Source organism: Pseudochaenichthys georgianus, chromosome 9 (genome assembly GCF_902827115.2).
Source record: "Pseudochaenichthys georgianus chromosome 9, fPseGeo1.2, whole genome shotgun sequence".
Taxonomy (NCBI): Eukaryota; Metazoa; Chordata; class Actinopteri; order Perciformes; family Channichthyidae; genus Pseudochaenichthys; species Pseudochaenichthys georgianus.
This window is the reverse complement of record NC_047511.1, coordinates 7,984,819-8,005,570: the sequence shown is the minus strand read 5'-3', so window position 1 is coordinate 8,005,570 and position 20,752 is coordinate 7,984,819. Positions and strand designations below refer to the sequence as shown.

The window sequence follows — 20,752 nt, the reverse complement described above, 5'->3', positions numbered from 1 at the left end:
CTAATTTTACCTCTATTTAGAGGCAATGGACGTCCACTCTCGGGAGAGAGAGACCTCCAGCATGTGTCCCTGAAATGGGGACTCGGGTTATTTCACACATCCGGGACAAAGACTGGGGAAATCACCTCTCTGTGGCCCATTCAAGACCCCCAAAGGACGGACTACAGACCTCCAGCATGTCTCCCTCACATGCGCACTTCCATAACCTTGCACACCGTGAGTCCCCGGGCCCCCGGAATTAAGCACTCCCCCACGGACTAAACCCAGATGACCTTCAGGGCGCATCACCGCATTTTACAAGCCAGGGAAGGTGTCTGAATCCTGGGTAAACTTTGTTTAAATAGTCTGATACCTGGCACTGTATCAACCCCTGGGAATCTTCAAGGTTATATAAATGTTTGCTTATTTATTTAATTATCACACGATTTTTACAAAAACAGTATACACAATATGCATAATAAACATAATAAAAACATGATTAGCGGGGGCCCGGGGGCCATATTAGCCGTCTAACTTGTACGGTGCACCGGGGAAAAAAGGCTGAGTCCACGGCCCCTACCCCCACATCAGGAATATCAACCGGCCCTGAAGAAGAGGTATCGCTGCTCGCTCCTGAGCCCTCTTCGGAGGTATCTGACGGTGGTAGAACTCCTTCCGATATTGTCAGCCAGGGCAGTGCGCAGGATTGTGAAGGTGACGGCTGTTTCTAGCCCAGCATCGGCCCAAGCCCTCTTCAAGTGAGCGTTCAGGTTCTTGGAGGCATGCTTCCCCGTTGTGAAAAGGAAGAATTCATTCTGAGGACCCGACAAGCCCTCTTTTATCCCCATCCACTGCATGACCCAGCTAAACTCCTTCACTGTAAGCACCAGCTGTGCTTCGCCAAATGTCCCGACAGTCTTGTGATCCTGCACATGGATGATGTAGCCCTCAGCAGTGCCCCTTCTGTCCGCCTCCAAGACCTCAGTGTTGGTCATGTTTGCGTACACACCCGGACGGTGGCCATACAGGAGGCTCCAATGGAAGGTTAGATAGCCATATAGCAGGTACTGGGTGATTGAGGTCGGATTGCAAGCCATCAGGTCAAGGAGATCAGGGATGCGCTTCTCAGCGGCCACCATGGCGGCGAGAAGCTCCGCCTGGCTCGGCAGACGATCCAGCTTGTTCCTCTTCACCTTAAACTGGTGGACAGTGACAGACTTTCATGTTGGCTTTCACCTCTCTGATGATGTGGGTCATATCAGACTGGGTGAGCCTGCACCCCCGGAGGTTTGACTCAGACAAGTACCTCAGGAAATGGTTCACATTCTTCAGGAACAACAGTGATGTTGTGACTGCCCGGCCCGACTTTACAATATACTCGCTCCAGCCACGGACCCTCTTCGTGTCTTTTAGGAACAGCCAATCTGACAGCCGGTTAACACCATGGGCCATGAATACGAGGAAGTTATTTATCCGGCTGACCTTGGACATACAATTTTCTTTCTGTTTTACTGTCGGTGTGACACCCTCACAATGATGCCTGTATGTCTGAATGTACGTCTCCATGCTTTGAGGCACCGTGATTTCACGCATGGTATTCCCCCGTCCCTTCCCAGTGGACCAGTGAGGAGAGGGCCAGTCCTTAGCCAGATTAGCTTTCAGCTTATTGTAGACGGACGCACGGGTCTTCTGGCATACAGGAGTCTCACTACCGGAGGATGCTGGGGACCACATGAGAGTCTTGACCGGGGTCTTGAGAGGGGTCTCATTACCGGAGGCTGCTGTGTTTATGCCGGAGGTACTTGAGATTACCAGGCCCTTACATCATATACATTCTTCCTCAAGCACAGCAGCAGTGGCACTCTGCTTCCTGGCTTTTAGCCCCTTTTTCAGCCTGGAGTGCAGGGTCTTCACCTCATCAATGAGGGCATCCTTCTGAGCCCTCAATGCCACATTTTCCAGCATCCCCTGCCTGCAGTCCTCTTCATCACACTCAGTATGTGGGGAGAAGGGTGCGCGGGGCTGGTGATGGCAACAATGGGTCCGATGCTTCAATGCCTGGTACACGGACCAAGGGAGGACTTGGGTTACCACCGGGTTAAATGGTCCCACCTCCGCACCAACGCGGGGCTGGTGATAGCAACATTGGGTCCGATGCATCAATTCATGGTGCCCCGACCATGAGAGGGGTTGGGGTGCCCCGGAACCAGGCAGTACCCCAGCAGGAAACACGTTTTATGGTCAAAGGAGGAAAGAGTGATAGAACCGGGGTAAAGCAAAGAAAGTGTCCGACAATAGTGACTTGTGAGGTGGCCAGAGAGTCTGTCATCTCTCGGTCCTATCCTCCAGGCAATGCGGTACCAGAACTGGGTCAAATTGACCAAAATGTAAAACAAATAAGTTTCAATTCATCCATGGAAAAGGGATGAAAATGAAAAAAAGTATCCGAAAATAGTGCATAATGAGCCCGCAAGAGTCCCCTGACAACTCCCCTTACATTCCTCCAGAGTCAGGAAAAACTCTGTTAACTTTTGGGAGAACCAGAGGAAAGGGGTGAAAATGGAGAAATTGTATCCCAAAATAGTGTCTCTTAAGGCGGGTAAAGTCCCTTGACAACTCTCCTTTCATTCCTCCAGAGTCCGTAAACACTCTATTAACTTTTTGGTGAACCATGAAACCGGGCCAAATGTATCCGAAAATAGTGCATCATAATGCAGGTAGAGTCCCATCAAACTCCCCTTGCATTCCTCCAGAGTCAGAAAAAGTATGTTAACTTTTTGGAGAACCATGAAACCGGGCCAAATGTATCCGAAAATAGTGCATCATAATGCAGGTAGAGTCCCATCAAACTCCCCTTGCATTCCTCCAGAGGCCAGTTCAAAAACTTAAAGTTTGGTAAGAACCATGATTGGGGGTCTCCAGGCAACAATTGTATCCAAGCAAAAGCACTCATGTAGCGGACACATTCCTACATGATGTGAAACAGCCGTTTTTTTTCTGAATCCTCTCAAAAACTGGGTTTCCGATTTCGTGCAGATTGTAGCTTGAAAAACATGAATGCATTTTTTTGACGGAGGAGGGGAGGTCTCGATTCCCCTCTCCGTTGTAAAATGCAACGGGGGAGTGGAAAAGTGTCCGGGGCTTCCGCCCGAAGCGCCGAAGACTTGAGCTTTTCGGAGCCCTCCGTTGGCACTTTCGAGAATTTTTAAAAACTTCATTTTTGATTATTTTAAGATATAATTGACCGTTTTCTTTACTTTTTTCGGCTTTCCACGGGTGGGGGCGCATGGCAGGCCGCCTATGAGCTCCAAAATTCGGCCTGGAACCTCCGGAAATTGTGGGCTAAGCTCCATAAACTGACAAAGTCACCCAGATATGTCACTTTAATAGCCCAAAAATATATAATATAAATACATTTAAATAGTAAAAGGTACAATTGTGCTCCTAATTACCCGGAATTTGATTTATATAACCCCATGGTAGTGAATACAAATCATTTTCATGGAAAAAAGTGTTAAAATACCTGATTAATATGTTTGTAATGCTGGCAGCCAGGAAAAGTGATTGAATCCTGGGTATACATGTTTTAAATAGTCTGATACCTCCAGGACGCATCACCACATTTTACAAGCCAGGGAAGGTGTATGAATCCTGGGTAAACAATGTTTAATTGTTTTTAAATGTGTGAAACAGTGTTTTGTCACTTTCAAAACTCTCCCGTCATTGACCGGAGAAATTGGGTCGATGTTGTATTCAATCTGACCGTTAATATTCCAGTGAGACGAAGTACGTACAATGACCGGAGTGATCCCATGTTAATTTTGTCCCAAAACCGGAGCATTCCCTAACCCAGATGACTGCAGTCACCAGAGGTGTAATACGAAGTAATATGTGAGGCTCGCGGAAAAGGTAGGACCCAAATGCGGACTACAAAAAAAAGGTAAAAGGTCTAGAAACAAAAGCGAGCTTTATTTTAAAGCTCATGAACATAAACATGACATGAAAAAAGGTAGCACAAGGTAGCATCAAAAAACAAAACTGACCATGACCAACATGGAGGGAGACAGGAAAGACAAACAATGAACCGACAGGGAACACAGGAAGAGACAAGACTAAATACAGGGAGGGGTAATCACGAGACGAGAAACAGCCGGGCAGGGGAGGCAGAAACACAAGGGCAACAGGTGAACACAATTAGACAATCAGACACACCAGGGAAACTAACGACAGGGAGGAAAACACAGGGAGAAGGACCAGACAAGAAACAAGGAGGAAAACATGAAACAGGGAGAAAAGAACAGCAAAACAAAACCCATTACCAGACACACAAAACTAAAACCGTGACATAACACCAAGATCGTGACATAATATCAAAAGAGAGAGGGTTTCTCGACCCCAGAGATAACGGATAGTTATAGAGATTGTTCACTGATTGAATTTAACGTGATTGATGTATCTCTTAACTCTTATATCATTCTGGTCGTAGTTTGTTTGCATCACAATTATTGTCTGCCTCAGCTCACCTCAACAGTCAGAGAACTTCCTTTCCTTTTTTTCTGACTTTGCTGCCTCTCCATCTGGAGAGAGATGAACTTTACCAAGTGTCCTTTAACATCCTCATCTTGTCAGAGCGGAGAGAGAAAACTTTGATGGAAAAGGTCTCTCTTTCTCACTTGTCGGCCTTCTGAGAAACGAGGCCTTCACCCCATTTATTGCTGAGCTGCGGCGCTTTTTCTAGCGCCCGGCCCCCCGACAGGAAAAGTGTCAGGCTAGTTTCTGACATTAAATTTGCATCCCTCAATGATGGGTGACAGTGCTGAAAGGCCAGGAGAAAACCGGTGCATCGATCTGCTCGTGGAAACTATTCAAAGAAACAGATGAGCTGAAGGAGCAGAGAGGTTCTCATACCTCCCTCCATCCCTCCATCGCTGCAAACCGCCACTTGCTTTAAAGAACAGAACTTCATTAAATTGTGCAGCTCTGTGTTTGTATCACAGGGTGGGGGTGTGGAGGGGGCGTGAGGGGGGTGTTGACAGATCAGAGCTTTGCCACAGAAGAGCTATTAACTCTGCTCCGCCATCAGTGCTGTTCTCCTGCATACGCAAGCAGCAAGTTGTCAAGGTGCGTTCCCACGACGACACAACACCGGGAACACTGCCAGGTAATGAGGGAGCACACACACATGTATACATTCAATCAAGAGCGCATGCACATGCACACACACACATACAGAGTATACACACAAGTACAAACTGTACAAATAAAAAGTATGTAAACCGTACAAACCAATATTGGAGATTTCTTAACTTCAAGATACCTCCAATAAAATAAGTAGCTCTACACTATAAGAAATGCACAACAGTAATCCATTTGTCTTGAAGGGTGTCCTTTTTCTGGGTATTTTTTTCAGATGCTCTTTAAATACAAACAGGTATCCTAACTCAAATGCTGCCCCAGGACTGCCATAAGCATAGATGAGTTATAGTTTTCACTTCAGTAAAAGTGGCAAGACAGTGTAAAAATACTCACTCAAAAGAAAAAAATCCAAAAATATTAGCATCAATGTATGCTTGGAGTACCAACTGTAGGAGCACACGTTTTGCAGTATGGGCCATTGCAAACACCAACGGCTTACTTGCGTGACATCGACCCAAAACACTTACGCTTTCTGACATTCGGGGACTCTAAACTTGGCCAACTCTCACTGTCATTGGAAACTTACCTAAAATGTAAGTGTTATTGTAACAATTTGATCACATGATTCCTCCAATGTTATTGCTGATCAACGGTAGCTAGCTAGCTAACCTAGCTAGCTAACCTAGCTAACCTAATCATTTTAAATATACTGACAAAACACTTACTATTATGAAAGAGGCTAACTAAACTAAATGTACACATGCATATAATTATACACACACTCACAAACACACACACAGTGTACATTCACTAAAACATTTGATTTAAAAGAAACAACAGATAGAGAAACAAGTTCTTAATGGACTTGAGGTTTAACGTATCTGACTGAATAAGTTGCAGAATAGCAGCTAATGAAACTCTGCAGAAACTGAAACACATCACAACACACACACACACACACACACACACACACACACACACACACACACACCACACACACACACACACACACACACACACACACACACCACACACACACACACACACACACACACACACACACACACACACACACACACCACACACACACACACACACACACACACACACACACAGAGAGAGAGAGAGACCTGGTTGGTCTGACAGAGCCAGCTGTGCTATCTCACTTTTCAATTAATTCTCTCTGCTGCTTTGACCTTTTCCTCCGACAGAAACAAAGAAACCAGAGGTTGCACTGCTTTGTGCACACTGCACACAGATACACACACCCACACAAAAAGATGAAGCAACACACTCACTTAAGAGGAGAAAAAGGCAGAAAAGCACACACAAAGTGCAATCCACTCTCCAAACATAATCCTCGATTTTAAATATATGTGTGTGAACTGCATATAATGCACGTGCACGTATCACGTTTAGTAATGATCCGTCTGATTTAGTGGCTATCAACCATGGGGTCAGGACCATGTAAGGGGTATTTCTTCACCAGCTGTAACAGCCATAATGTTTCACTTTATTCTGCCACTTTGGGTTTAGCCCAATAAACAAAGTATCAAAGCGTCCACAGACTGACGGCCCCAAGTTAGTGCTGTAGGATTAGTAAAGTGAAATATAGGCAAATGCCAAATGTGAAGATAAGACACTGTAGCTATGTTTAGTTTGCCAAATCCATGCAGACGGTTTTTGAAAATGAGTTGTATATTCTTTTCCTGCTGTCAGTTTGTAGTATGTTTTTGGTTTATTACTGATCAAAGTTAACTTATAGCGGATTTACCTAGTGCTAAAGGTGTAATTCTTGTGATCATTTATCACACATTGACACTTTAATAAAGTCAAAAGAAGACCTCTGGTTTTGATTACTTGTTGTTGCCCTATCTCTTCAGTCAAGTACAAAATATCTCAAGATTAACGGAAACGTTGTCATCACATTTTTCACCACATTCTTCCAATGCAGTGGACGAACACTTCACATTTTTGATAATTAGTATCAACTGGTATCAAAATCAGAGAGGACATAATTCTGCACATTCTCAGGTTCATATCAGTATGTAGTGTCTCTACTGGGACATGTCTCCATGCTTTAATGTTCAAAAAGCTCTTCATTTTCCTCATACTGCCTGTGCTGCAGCACCTCTTTTCACCCTCTGTCTGAAACCAGAGCCCAGGGGTTAAAGGTAAAAAGGTACACAAATGCATATTGTCATTCAAAATGTATGACAAAATTCAACTTAATGCTTGTAATAAATATTGAAACCTCAACCTGTTAAAAATACATTAATGAAAATTAATCACATTTCCAAGTTGGATCAAACGTTGCTCCCGTCGCACCAGCGCTCATGTTTACCATGAATCCAATCCCCCATGAAATGTGGCGGACGTTGAAGCAAATGTTCGTACTGGCCAAACGGTGTTACTACAACCTCTGTGTCAGTCTGTGACATCATTGGGCCCAGAAATACTTTTCCATTTGACTTACAATGGAAGAGAGGTCTGTCAACCTACCCAGTACGAACACTCTAATAGCCCTTATTATCATTAGGATCTTAAAGTTGTAAAATGTGCTAAAAGCCAAATCCAGTTATTTCTTCTTTCTATTAATTTGACTGAGCCTACATAGGCCATGACGCTATGGATTGGATGCAGGGCTTTAAGCAAAATGCAAGTGCGCACTCTCTATGGACCCAGATACGGGTGAATGAACGACATCCCACCTCCAACGCTGTATCCAGTTCTCTTTATACATCCATGCATGAATCGCATGTCAGTGAAAAGGCAAACAAAGCAGCGGAATCAGCACAAGAGTATTCCACCGACTGGAGAACACTGGCTATCAGTAAGAAGCATCACTACCTCGCTGTAACGGAACACCTGCTCTCGTTCGCTTTAGGTGTGGGGGAAATGCACGAAGGGCATTTTGCTGAAGCATGTGCCAGTTACTTGAAGTTGTACAGGAGATGGCGGACAGAGTCACCATGTAGCCCACATTATACATGCAGAAGGCAATCACAGCAGCTGTCCGTGACAGAGGCTTTACGATGCTAAGTGTCGGAAAACTGTCTGACAAAATGCAGATAATTCAGGAATCATGGTCTAATACAGTAAAAAAAATACATAAACACTAGTATTTTAAACTTGTGAAATCATGAAAAATCCCGGATTATTATTGTGGTTAACGTAATTATATTTTTCAATTGATTGACAGTACTAAACAAAACATACGGTCATTGACATTATCTCTTATTAATAATAAATATAAAGATATCCAGGCTAATGTATCCTCACAAAGCCACATGTTGCTGTTAAACCTGGCCCGTGACTTTTTACAGTGCAGTCTCTCAGCCAGTCAGTCAGCAGCTGTGCAGCGCTGTCACACTTCATCAAAGCTCCATCACCAATGATAATGTGACCTGGCCGACTCAGCACCGCCACTCCCTGCTGCCCAGAATATTGGCAAGTGTCAGATAGCCAATAGATTTATGTATGCAAATCAGCTTGATCAATACTGTCTGCCACGGCCCGAGATCTACAACCACGCCACATCGCCTGGAATATTTCCTGTCAAATGAAATCCAGTGGCAGAGCAGAGGGAGAAAAAAAAAACTTAATATGAAAGGAAAAATGATTTGGAGGAGAAGAGGAAAAGGAGAGGAAAAGTGGAGATATGATGAAGAAGGTTTGCTGTCAATGAGACAGCAGACGGCCAATCATCCGGGAGAATAAATCAGTGCAGGGCTGTCATTGGAGGAGGGGAGAGCATGAAAAGGGTTTAATGTCGCACAGTACAAAGACGTTTACGTCACGTGTCAAAATACTTTTATTATCTGTTTTTATGATCGCAGGTGTGGGATCACGTGTCATATACACATGGTTGTAGTCACTTCAAAAGTTTTAGAGAACCATAAATCATCATGGGTTTTAATTGGAAGTAGAACATGTTCCTTTTTTTGTGCAAATTCTTCTAATTTTGACTTGATACAAGACATACATTGTCCCTACTAAAGGTGCAAAAGTATTTGAGTAATTCAGAGAGGAAAGATCATTTAACATTTATCAACAGTATTTTATGGGAGATATGTTTATGAATTGAAAATCTAGTCATTTAGGTTAATCGGGTTAAATCATTTCAAAACCATTCAATAATAGAAATGTCATATATAGGATAATGTGAATAATTGAAAATAAATCAGTTGTTGTAAATCATATGCATGTTTTTAATAATTGTGTTTTGAATGAAATGCTGATATTGTTGCTATTTCAGTAGTGTCAGTTTAAAATGTGAGATATTGATCAGTAAGCAATACTTTTCTGAATTAATGTTTGAAAAATTAGTTATATAATAATCTAATGTTTTGTTAATTATGTTTGGATTAAAACTGAAACCTTTTTGATATTCTCTTCTTAAATTAAATATTCTATTATAATTTATTATAGATGATATTAATACAGTAGTAACATTATGATGTGAAGCTAAAAGTAGGCTTGATTAATACTTAAGAGATAACATGATGCAGCAGAGCAGTCAGGTAATGTGTTATCGTAGAATCTTTCATTATAAGACAACAGCTAAATTGTTGATTTAAACAGACCTGCTCCTCCATCACCTCCTCCACCCTCCAGGAAAAGGCCAGACTAAGCACAAGGAGAAGGCTGGGGGGGGGGGGGCGACGGGCGACGGGCGACGGAGGAGAAGGGGCTTGTCGGGCGCCTGTCTGCGTGGCAGCATCCGCCGTGTCACCGCCCGCCCCGTGGGAACCGCCCGTCAAACGGAAAGGTTGTGCCACATCTGCATAATCATTACCACGGCGACAGAAAGTCATTCTGGGAAACAATCAATGTTGTTTTAAGAGATCTTAAAAAAACAGAAAGACAGGAAAAAAAGGGTTGAAGTGTCTTAAAGAAGATCAAGTGTCTCTTCCGGACGAACGGCAGCGCTGGCAGTTTTACCGGAAGCTGCGGAGCGCCTCAGAGGTTTTTAGAGACAAACACTTCCAACCTGTTTTTCAGTGAATCAGGCTGAGCTGTGCCAGCACACTGAGGAACACAGCATCTGCCATCGCTGTGGCTGAGCATGTGAGCATTTATTCAACATGAATTATCATGCTGCAAGTCCACGGGGGAAATACATTTAAATTAAATGTACTCTGTCCTTCCTACTCATACCCTGCTGTTAACTAATACACATGTAAAACAAATCCTTAAACATCTGGGTAACATCTTAATAAGTCCTGGTTTAATTCAAGCTAACATTTGTATTTTAAGCTAACTGTTAACCAAAATAGTGCACTGTAAGAGTGTTTAACAGAAAGCGAAGTCATTTTTCTCCCCCAATTAAGCTGCATTCACTTGATACATCGTAAAACAGCCCTGTGTGTACCGCTGACCTTTCAAAGCGCAAACAATCAGATAACAGCTGGATGTAGCAGCGCAAGCAGAGGAGGTAGACCTAGCTAGTGGAGCCTCGCAGCGGCGAAACCACACTAATTGCTCCGCAAGGTGAGGCCCCCTCCGCAAGGTGAGGCCCCCTCCGCAAGGTGAGGCCCCCTCCGCAAGGTGAGGCCCCCTCCGCAAGGTGAGGCCCCCTCCGCAAGGTGAGGCCCCACGCAGTCTGCGGGATCGGCCCGTAGGGAGGGACGGCCCTGGCCACATGCATTTCTTTCCTATTAACATTGTAACCCTTCATTGTTATGTCATTGCCTTACACTGTTTTAAAAAAGAAGAGTAAGGGAGGAGATGAAAAACAAAAAGGTTATAGGAAACAACACGATTAGGATAAAGAAGGGAAGGTGAAAAGAGAAGGAGACAAAAGAAAAGTAGAGGAATATAATAAGAGGTGGAGGAGAATAAAGAAAGAAAAAAACTAGAGGTAAGACAAGTTGGACTAAGGAAAATAAAAGAAAGAATAGTATGAGAAAAACAAAAGATCTGTGACAAAAGAGAGAAGATGAAGACGGGAGACAAAAAGGAGGAAGATGAAAGATAGAGTGAAGGAGGAAAGAAGTGAGAAGGAGACAAGATTTAAAGGATGGCATTGAATAAGCTAAGGAAGGGAGTTGAAAAAAGAGGAGGGAAGGAAAAGAAAAAAGAACTGAGAGGTTCCTCCTCTATCAGCAGATAAGAGGCAGAAATGGATGAATCCTATTGGCCGGCGAGCCTCTTCCAGCCTCTTATCTCCTCGCCTCCTGAACTCAGGACACATTTCATAGAAATTTGCGAAATCAGGAAAGCTGGGTATCGTGTCATCTATCACCGGGCGACACTGGCCCATACATCCTCCTGGATTCACAATAAAAGCTACAATTGACACTATTTTAGGGGGGGTTCTTAACAATTATGCTGCAGCAGCTACAAAGCAGCTTTGGGTTTCTTGTTTGTTGTCTTCAAGGTCAAGCTAACTTTGGTTGAATTCTAACGACTTCCAATCGGCTTTAAGAATTACCAAAGTCAGCCTGCAGCCAACTCTAATAACACGTGTTTATAGAGAAGTTAGACTGTACGATTTTAAGGCATAAAATCAAATATGACAGAACATTTGAGCCGTGGAGAAGAAACAGGACTCAGTGAATACAGAGAACGATTGGCAAGGTAGCAATTAGGCTGAAGGAACAATGCTTTAGCTGATTTACAGATTTACTACATGGAGAAAACACTATTTTTTATGGCAGGATCGATAGTTTAGATTAATAGAAGAAAAATAATGAGGAAAACTTAACTATATAGCCAAACATATGATAAAGTAAAAAAGACTGAATAATGTGTAATTGGAAGATAGTAGGGTTTATAATCATACTCAAAATGAACAGTTAACTGCTCAGCTGCCGTTATGTTGAGAGCCGTGTGGAGACAGCCCTTAATCACAGATCTGACTTTCATTCAAAGAAATGTTTAAGAACCTCAATCTCACCATGTCAGAAAATAAATAACAATATTTGTTCCCTGTCAATGCCGAGTACAGCAGCTGGAGTTCCAGTAGCCTCATAAATGAGGGTATTTATTACATTCAGATGGAAAATCTGGAGTGTAGTTGTATTTGCTTTACTGAAACATGGCTGAACGAGGATATTTCGGACAACAGCGTTTCCATCGATGGCTTCCGGACTGTTTTGGCCGACAACTAGGATTATATCAAAAGCTTCATCATGTCTCGTCCATGAGTCTGAGTCTTCATCATGTCTTCACCATGAGTCTTCAGATGGTCTCTGCGCTGTGGAGGACGTCCTGCCTCCTTCATGTACCTTCAGTTTATATAAATATGTGTTTATTTAATTGGAATATGGTGAAACTGTCACAACACCTAATTTCCCTCTGGGATTAATAAGGTATTTTGATTGACTGATTGATTGTTCTCTCAAATAATGCAGCATATGTTCCGAGGTGGAAAATTGAACTTTTCGGATTCTTGCGAGAAGTCTGGACCCCCGCCTGAAAGGTCTTTCTGCGATGCTAAAATAAAAGATCCAGCTTCAGAGGGCGTTGACATTGCTTTTTGCCGGTTGTGACTGCAATACTTGTCTCTGGCTTCACCAATCTCCACTCTGATACTTCCTCTTGTAGTTTCTCTGCCAGATGTGTTCTCGTACATTCTTCATAAACGGTGACTTTTCATTTCCCCATTGGGAGTGATGCAGTGGGCCGTCACCGTTAAGTCTCCGTAGCCCTGGAGGTCCATCCATCAGGGGAAAGCTCAACTGCCACCGGGTTGATAATTCCGGAACAACTGCAGCCTGTGACCGTTTACACAGGGAACCCAGAACAGACTTAGCATTAGTAACGTTGGCACCGTCCAAATCGGCAGTGAGAGGTTGCTTTAACACTGTGGGGAGGAAGGCTTTTTTCTTACTGTTCTGATAATCGAGACATGAATACAGTTTCTGTCTGATCCACAAATGTGTTCAATTTTTTGCATTTTAAACTTGGGAACCGTAGTGCTCCCAAATTGGTCTTGGGTCTATTTTCATGAGTGAGGAAGGAAGGAAAAGAACCCCGTTTTTAATACATTTTACCACATTTAGGAACTTAGAATTAAAAAAAGGGCTACTCAAGTGTTTGTACTGGGTAGTTGATTTAGTCTCTTCGTCAATTGGAAAAAAGTATTTTAGGGCCCCATTCCACCGCAAGACTGACATCGACAGAAACTGCAATGAAGTTGTCATTACACGGTTTGGCCACAATATTAAATTGCCTTCAAAACCTAGCACTATTTCAGGGGCTAAAGCGGTTGGCATGCTCTCGCCTAGCTGATTGACAACTGGTGCCATGCCATAACCGTACAACTTGCACAATGCTTGTTCTGCTTGTGAGGTAGGTACAGATAAATAGACTATGTTTTACCGTATCTGTTTGGCTCACATGAACCTAGGAAGTCACATTCCAAAACTGAATGTCTTTTACCAAACAAGACAAATACTGTTAAACCCCAACAACTGGTAACACACTCCTTAAAACGTGAAAAGCCCTTTTATAAACCTGGACACGGAAAGACCCGGAACTGAATATTTGTCTTTTTTTGCGCAACCCACAGTTTATAAGCTAGATCAGGTGTTTTCATCAAATCAGAAGCTAATGGAGGATAAGGTACTGTAATCAAGTATCAGTTCAAACATATAAAGAGAGATATTCCAAGTCCCATTTAAGACAAATAACAAAGGAAGAGATGGAAAATAGGTGCTGGGGCTCTGCAGGACCTGCACCACCGTTTAATGAGATCAATCTAGTGGTGATCAAAGCCTGATGTATATTCTAACTCTGTGCCTTAGAGCTCCATTATTGGACTATTAAAAACACATCAATGAGCCATAGAGTTGCACAGTGTTCCTACCATGCACAGAATTTAGTCGACTCAATTCCACATGCACCATCCTCCTGCCACAAATACTCACAAGCAGGAGCACAAATGTTGATTAATCCACCAGTGAAAATAGTCCCCAAAAAAATGCAGCATTTCCTACCAATTGGTTGCCAAGAACAATTCAGCAGTACATAGGAATTGCTGATTTTCTTTTTTAACTTTGGTCTTAAATAGAATAACTCTTATAGTCTATGTTTGCTTGTCTTTTCTATTTTCTGTCTGTAACCTATGTCCTTTCTTTTCAATTGTGTTTCCATTTGAATAGTGGTAGTAATTGCTGGTATGTTTGTATTTCCTTCAGTTTATATCTTACATGTTGCAAAATGTTCTTTCAAATATCTACTAGTGAGTATTTTCTGTTTCTGTTGAACTAGTAAAGTTTGAATTAAGTCTTATGTGGCATCTTAGATGTAGTGTGGCAGCCCTGTGAGTGTGCATGACAAACTGGTCCAATTTCAGGCGTGTCGCGGCGGCTGGCTGATATTTGTCTCACTGGCGTTGTTGTTGTTGTGGCCCTCCCCACTCCTCCTCTTTTTAGTTTCCCCTCAGATTTGAATCGGCTGGGGGGGCCGCGGTCTGTTCCCCCTCTGACAGTGCAGAAATAATTACAGTACAACCTTCCCCCCTCGCTCGCTGTTATATTAGCCCTCTTATCAGGCTGCAAGGGGGGTAGTTGATCAACTAAGGTCACTGTATCCTGACCACAGCACAACAGCTACACCGCCATTTGGAGATATGATAAATAAAAGGCGAGGGTTACACTGCAACAACACTCTTATCTGCTACCCAGTGATTTTTATTTCATTCTCTTCCCTCATGCACCTCTACTTTGTTTGTGTCCCTGAGGAAAAGAGGAGAAAGTGGAAATAATATGGAAAGGATTCGGTGTAAATTATGACCTGAAATAATAAATACTTCCACTGTTCCACACAATCTTGAAGTTTAAAGCTGCACTTTATGCCGTTTTATTTATTTCCATACACCGCAGTGATAGTTTATTGAGGGGGGGGGGGGGGCTGGTTGTGATTGTAGATGCAGCCACATTATTCTAAAAACGGGTCGGGAGACAGCAGCAAGGGGAGATAATAGATGCACCTACATTATCCTGAAGTGGCGTGGAAATTGAGGGGTTAGGAGGGTGAGCGGAACAGATGTGCCTACATTATTCTCAAGCCAGATTGATAGCGACGCGGGGTCAAGATGGAGGGTGTACAAATAAATACATCTCCATTATTCTGGAGTCATGCGAGAGCGAGGGGTTAGAGTGAGCGCGGAAACAGATGCAGATGCATTATTCTGGAGTAAGAGAGAACATTCTAGAGGTGGAGGTGAGGCTGGAAAAGTGGATGCACCATTACTCTTGGGTTTAAGTGATAGTGGGGGGTTAAGGATGCAGCTTTACCTACATTATTCTCAGCCTGGAAGGGACAGGAGGACCACAGTATCAACGGCCCTGTATGTTCTGTAAGGGAAATCATTTTAAAGGGGGAGGATTTACAGGGGAAATGCAACCTCACGATGTATTGCTTGCCCTGGTAAATAAAACCAGTCTGTTTATCTAAGGGAAATGGAGAAAACTATTTTGCGTGAAAAACGAAGTCATGACCTCAAATCAAGAAACATGTGAGAAATAATTTTGGGATCGACACCACTGATGGAAGAATCATTATAAAAGGTAAGGCTAGTGTTTTTTTGTTTTGTTTTTTTTAATAACACAATTACATTGCAGTAACACACATTTCCATTTGCTCTCTTGCGAGACAGTGTTCAACATTATAACATTTTTAGTTTTGCAGAAAGTCAGAGTCATAAAATGCATTCCACCTAACTTCAGCTAGTTCCAGCACAACGCTACTTACAATTGTATTATCATTATAAGATATTCCCCACAAGGGGGTCAAAGCTCATTGTTACAGGGGCACTGGCCACCGTTGCCCCCCAACAATCTGGGTCAAGGGAATCTTTTGATGGTAGTGTGCTTTAAAAAAAAAATGCTGGTTTGTTTGGGATGTTTTGTATGTGTGTGAGAGTTTTTTTAGTTTCGACCATCTCGCCAACACTTGGCCGAATCTACGTCGGATTGTTAAGTGGTATTACAAGAGAGAACGGGCTAACCAGTAAGCATGCTATTTGTGATAGATATGTCTGCAACACATGGAGGTACTGGACATCATTCTTCATATTGTGATGATTGAGGTTAATTCAAACTTGTTAGTTAGAAATGTACCATGTGTGTACTAAACTAATAACTTGCAAGGTTACATCACAGAGGGGGTCACAGAGGGGACTGGACAGTCTGGATATAAAGGCTTTTCCAGGTGATGATTATAGAGGATCTCTGCCGGCTAAATGTAATGCAATCGCTAAACTATCTGTGTTAATGTTTTGTAGTTGTATTCTTGTGTCCAAATTCCTTCTAATTCTAGTCAATAAAAACTCTTATTTTAGTATTTTATAGTCATCAGATTACATTCAACATTAATTCAATCTAGTCCAAAAAATCACTTTGTTTACTCTCTCCCAGCCAAAATAAAAACGGCCTATGCTGTTTACAGAACTGCAAATACCAAAGGTAACTTAATAAAAACAAACCATGTGTCCTGCTTCAAAATATGGCATATTTTTCAAACATTTGATTTTCACTAGTTTCAATTATATTACAACTCTGCATGACATGACACCACCCTTAGTTTAAGACAATTTCCTTAAATACAACACTTACCTCAAATGGCAACGGCTAAGCTGGTTATGCTGCAAAGTGAAAGACTAAAACTCAACAGTGATGAAAACACATGTTAAAGATGCAAACAGAAATATGAAGAACTGACATTTTCTTGGATTTAACTAAGGATAATGAACACTACAGTTATAATTAAAATACATTTATATATATATGGATGTGAAGCTGTCGTCAGGAGCCGATTTAACTGCTCACGAGTCGTCACACACAAAGACTAAATATTTCTCCGGAGTCTCTTTATAAAATCAGATTTGAATATGTTCGTCTTCCACGGAAACCTGCAGCGTGAATATGACAGCTAGTCGATGGTGTGACAGCCACAATGCAAAGTAATGCACTGCCCACTCTCTGACAGCACTCTGCCTAGGCTCAGTGTGTGTGTGTGTGTGTGTGTGTGTGTGTGTGTGTGTGTGTGTGTGTGTGTGTGCAGAGCCGATGTGAAGCTTCCTGACAGTTTGTATGAATCTTTTCCAGTCTCTGATTATCACTTTGAGTTCAAATTTCACACACAGGTGATTACAGTCAAAACCTCAAAGACGACATATTCTGTGAATTTTCAGTTTCATATGTTTTGCCTCTACGTAGACATGTCTCCATGCTTTAATGTAAATTAAAATACAAATCTTAATGAAGTTTTTTATATTTCTATGATGATCATTTTAATCTAAAATGTTTAATGCGTAATTTAAAATGTAATTCAAATCTTAAATATATCAATAAAGAGAATGGGGAATATTAATGACAGTAACATTAACAAAATAATATGTTTTAAAATGTCGGTTGGTAAATAAAAATGTTAACATTAGTAAAAGTATGGCTCCACTACCGTTTTCAAAGAAGCGACATTTGTATATATTTTAGGTGTACTTTTTAAAATTATGTTGTTATAAATCTTTACTCGGTGTCTTGAGTTTCTTGAAAACCGCTCCACAAACAAAATGCATTATTACAATCTGCATGATAAATAATAAAAATATGAATAATTACAATTAAAACCCAGTGCTCCCATGGATGAGATACATTCCTTTATTGTAATTAAAGTTCTTAACCGTCTGTTCTGCCGCGCAGCAGGAATGTCAAAGAAAAACGTCTTTTTTTTTAAATCTGCTCAAATAAAGAATTGAATCATCTGTGAAAAAAAAACAAAATAATAAAAATCAACTGAAAATTCTCAAACATTGCACATCATTTGGGCGGCAAAAAAAGGAATTGAAATACAAAAAGGTAGCAATCAATACAGGGTTATACGATTTAAGAGGGATAGTGAGGGCTAAAAGAAAAAAACAATACTTCCAGTTTTTATTTCAACATTTATGTAACGATATGTCTGAGTTGTAGCTTCTGATAATGCAGAATGTCTGATTTATTTTAATAATGAAATGGGTGAAAATTCCATCCAAACTAAATCAAGAACAGTTACCCAACAAAAACCCTCACACTGAACACAGGAAGAGATATGAAGCTGCTCTCTGGACGGACACACGCACGCGCACACGCACACACACACGGACACACCTGACAATCCCTCACTTCCTCCACACACAACAGGAAGTCCTTCATCTGCAAAATATTACTGTTTATTTGAAGATCGAACACTACCTCATATGACTTGACAGAGATTCACTTAATTGTGTTGCCAGAAAAAGGTTTTCCTTGGCAATGGGGGAGAAAATAAATCCAGTTTTGCTGATACATATTTAATCTTCTGTTTCTACAACATTCAGACTGTTTTTGCAATATTTACATAGTGCCCTTCCTTCAATACTTATGAGTGGATCTCACTTTACCAGATTAGGTTATGATAACTGAACGAGTAATGTGGCGTAAAAACAAAGTTGTAAAAACTACCATTTTACTTCCATTTTTACTGGTTCTCCACCAGCAAGTCATTGACCTGCAAAACCTAAATGTTACAATAGCTATATGCAATAATAATAATAATGTCTAAACAAATTGAAAGTAAATGTCAAGACATGATTTGAAATTGACCAAATCATTGGTTGATTTAAACTCAAAAATAATAACTTTTCTAGGTTTGGAAATGTTCATGAGACAGAAACAAATAGTGTTGCCTTCACTTACGATCATACAGCAACGACAGAAAAGGGCTCTTGTTTTGTAATTTAAGTGAGGAGAAAGTGTTGGGATTGACCAGGCGACGGTGAAGGGAAGTACAAGACAACAAAATAACCAACAGGATGGAGTCAGTCGTCGTTCATCACTGACTCCGGATCAGTTTCACAGCTTATTCCAAAATAAAACCGCAGATCATTTAGACTCCAAGGCTTGATTTGGGGAGATTTTGTTGGAAAAATCCTATGTTTACATGTTTACAGGTGGAATTCAATAGCTCATACTGCAGGATAACTGCAGTAACATTTTCACTTTCCTGGTTTCAAACACAGCTGGAGGACATTTGTTTCTTTAGAAAAGAAAACCAGAAGGTTGGACATTTAGGGGAGGAGTCAACTACAATTCCCAGATAACACTGCAGCCAGACACATCCAATCATAGAGCTTCAGGATTTTGTTGCCGGGAGGGAAATTGCAGACTCAAAAAACAAGAACATGTCGATGTTTTCCTGTATGTGCTACAACTCTTGACTTCCCAGTTTTTATTTTACCACATTTCAGATACCCGGACCATTTCAATAATTGTTTACATTTGATATATTTATGGCGGGAAAGTACGGGGGCGACAGGTGCAAACACATTTAGAATAGGAGAAACAAGCTTATATTCAGAAGTGATGCAAATATAAAAAACACCAGGCAGTTGGTGATCATTTTCTAAATGCTGCACATTCCTCTTTTGCACCTGTTGGCCACCGTAGGATGTGCTTCCAAAAATCTAACGACCAACTAATGGAGAAAACAAATAATATCTTTACCTTGGGGTGTGGATATCGGTCTTTGTTGAGGAACTTCAAGAACAATCCTTCAAAATCAACTCAAATACTATTTAACAGAGAAATTGCTCCACATTCACCCATCCCCTTTGCGTCCGGTGGGAACAAAAGTGCTCTACTTTGTAAAAAGTGACACCATGTTAGAATCTGTGAGGAGAAGAAAGCCATCACTAGGGTCATAACTCATGCTGCGTTCATGTCGTACAAGATTTTAAGCTTCAGGCTAGAAAATAAAACTCAATGCAGCATTACATGAAATTGGAAACTCAAATTGTTGATTAGGGATTTGGCCTTAGAAGGAGATTGTACGTGAAGGGCGAAACTGTAAAATTATCGAATAGTATTATTGTGAAAGAATCGAGTAGGAGAAAAACAATATCTCAGGTCATGGACGCGAACGCAACACTGAGTTGGGAAAATAAAAGAAGAATAAAAAATGATAAATTCAAGAGAGTTCTGTTGTTGATTTTTTTTAAACCGCAGAAAAGATCCTTGGAGCTGATTCACTGTCTTCTCTTCTCTTCTTCACATAAACAGGAGGAGGGTGGTGAACTGGGAGGATCGGTGCATTATGGGTAGTGTAGTTTGACCGGAGCCAGTCAGGACTGTCTGTTGTGTTGGTACGGACTCTATGAGATGGCCTTAGCCTCGGGTAAGAAAGCATCCCAGTATTTAATCAGCTGTAAGAGGGGAAAAAAGGAAACATGTTCAGGTTTGTTATTGTGCCTTTCATCCATTTTGGTTTTATATGCATTTCAAATGTGTATTGTTTAACATTTCATTTTTTTAAAAGCTTATATGTTTATGGAACTTTGTGGCTGCCTTAAATTAAATCAAAATGTGTGAGCTCACAATGTAGGACAAAATCATTTTATTAAATACATTTTGGTAATTCATTTAAACGTTATGGTCCAGTGTACACATGTACTGTGGAAATGTGTCATTGTAGTATGAAACAATGCAAACATAATCGTCTTTAACATCTCATTCAAAAGGATCAAGAATCCATTACATTTATTTTTATTTCAATTGAGTTTCAAAAAGTTGAACCATCATACATGAAAATAACTTTTCAATTGAAATGGAATTATTGGCAGCAGTACACTTCCATAGAATTTGTGATAATTGATGTTATTCGATATATT

The 20,752-nt window shown here is 41.3% G+C and overlaps 1 protein-coding gene across 1 annotated transcript in view; it reads right to left on the bottom strand.

The window, feature by feature from the left end:
- Nucleotides 1–17,710: 17,710 nt before the first annotated feature.
- Nucleotides 17,711–20,752, bottom strand: part of snx2 (sorting nexin 2) — a 44,849-nt gene continuing 41,807 nt past the window's right edge. The window contains exon 15 of the mRNA XM_034090483.2: nucleotides 17,711–20,287. Within this exon, the coding sequence (XP_033946374.1) occupies nucleotides 20,237–20,287 (51 nt within the window). The 3' untranslated portion in view covers nucleotides 17,711–20,236. The remainder of the gene's footprint in view (nucleotides 20,288–20,752) is intronic.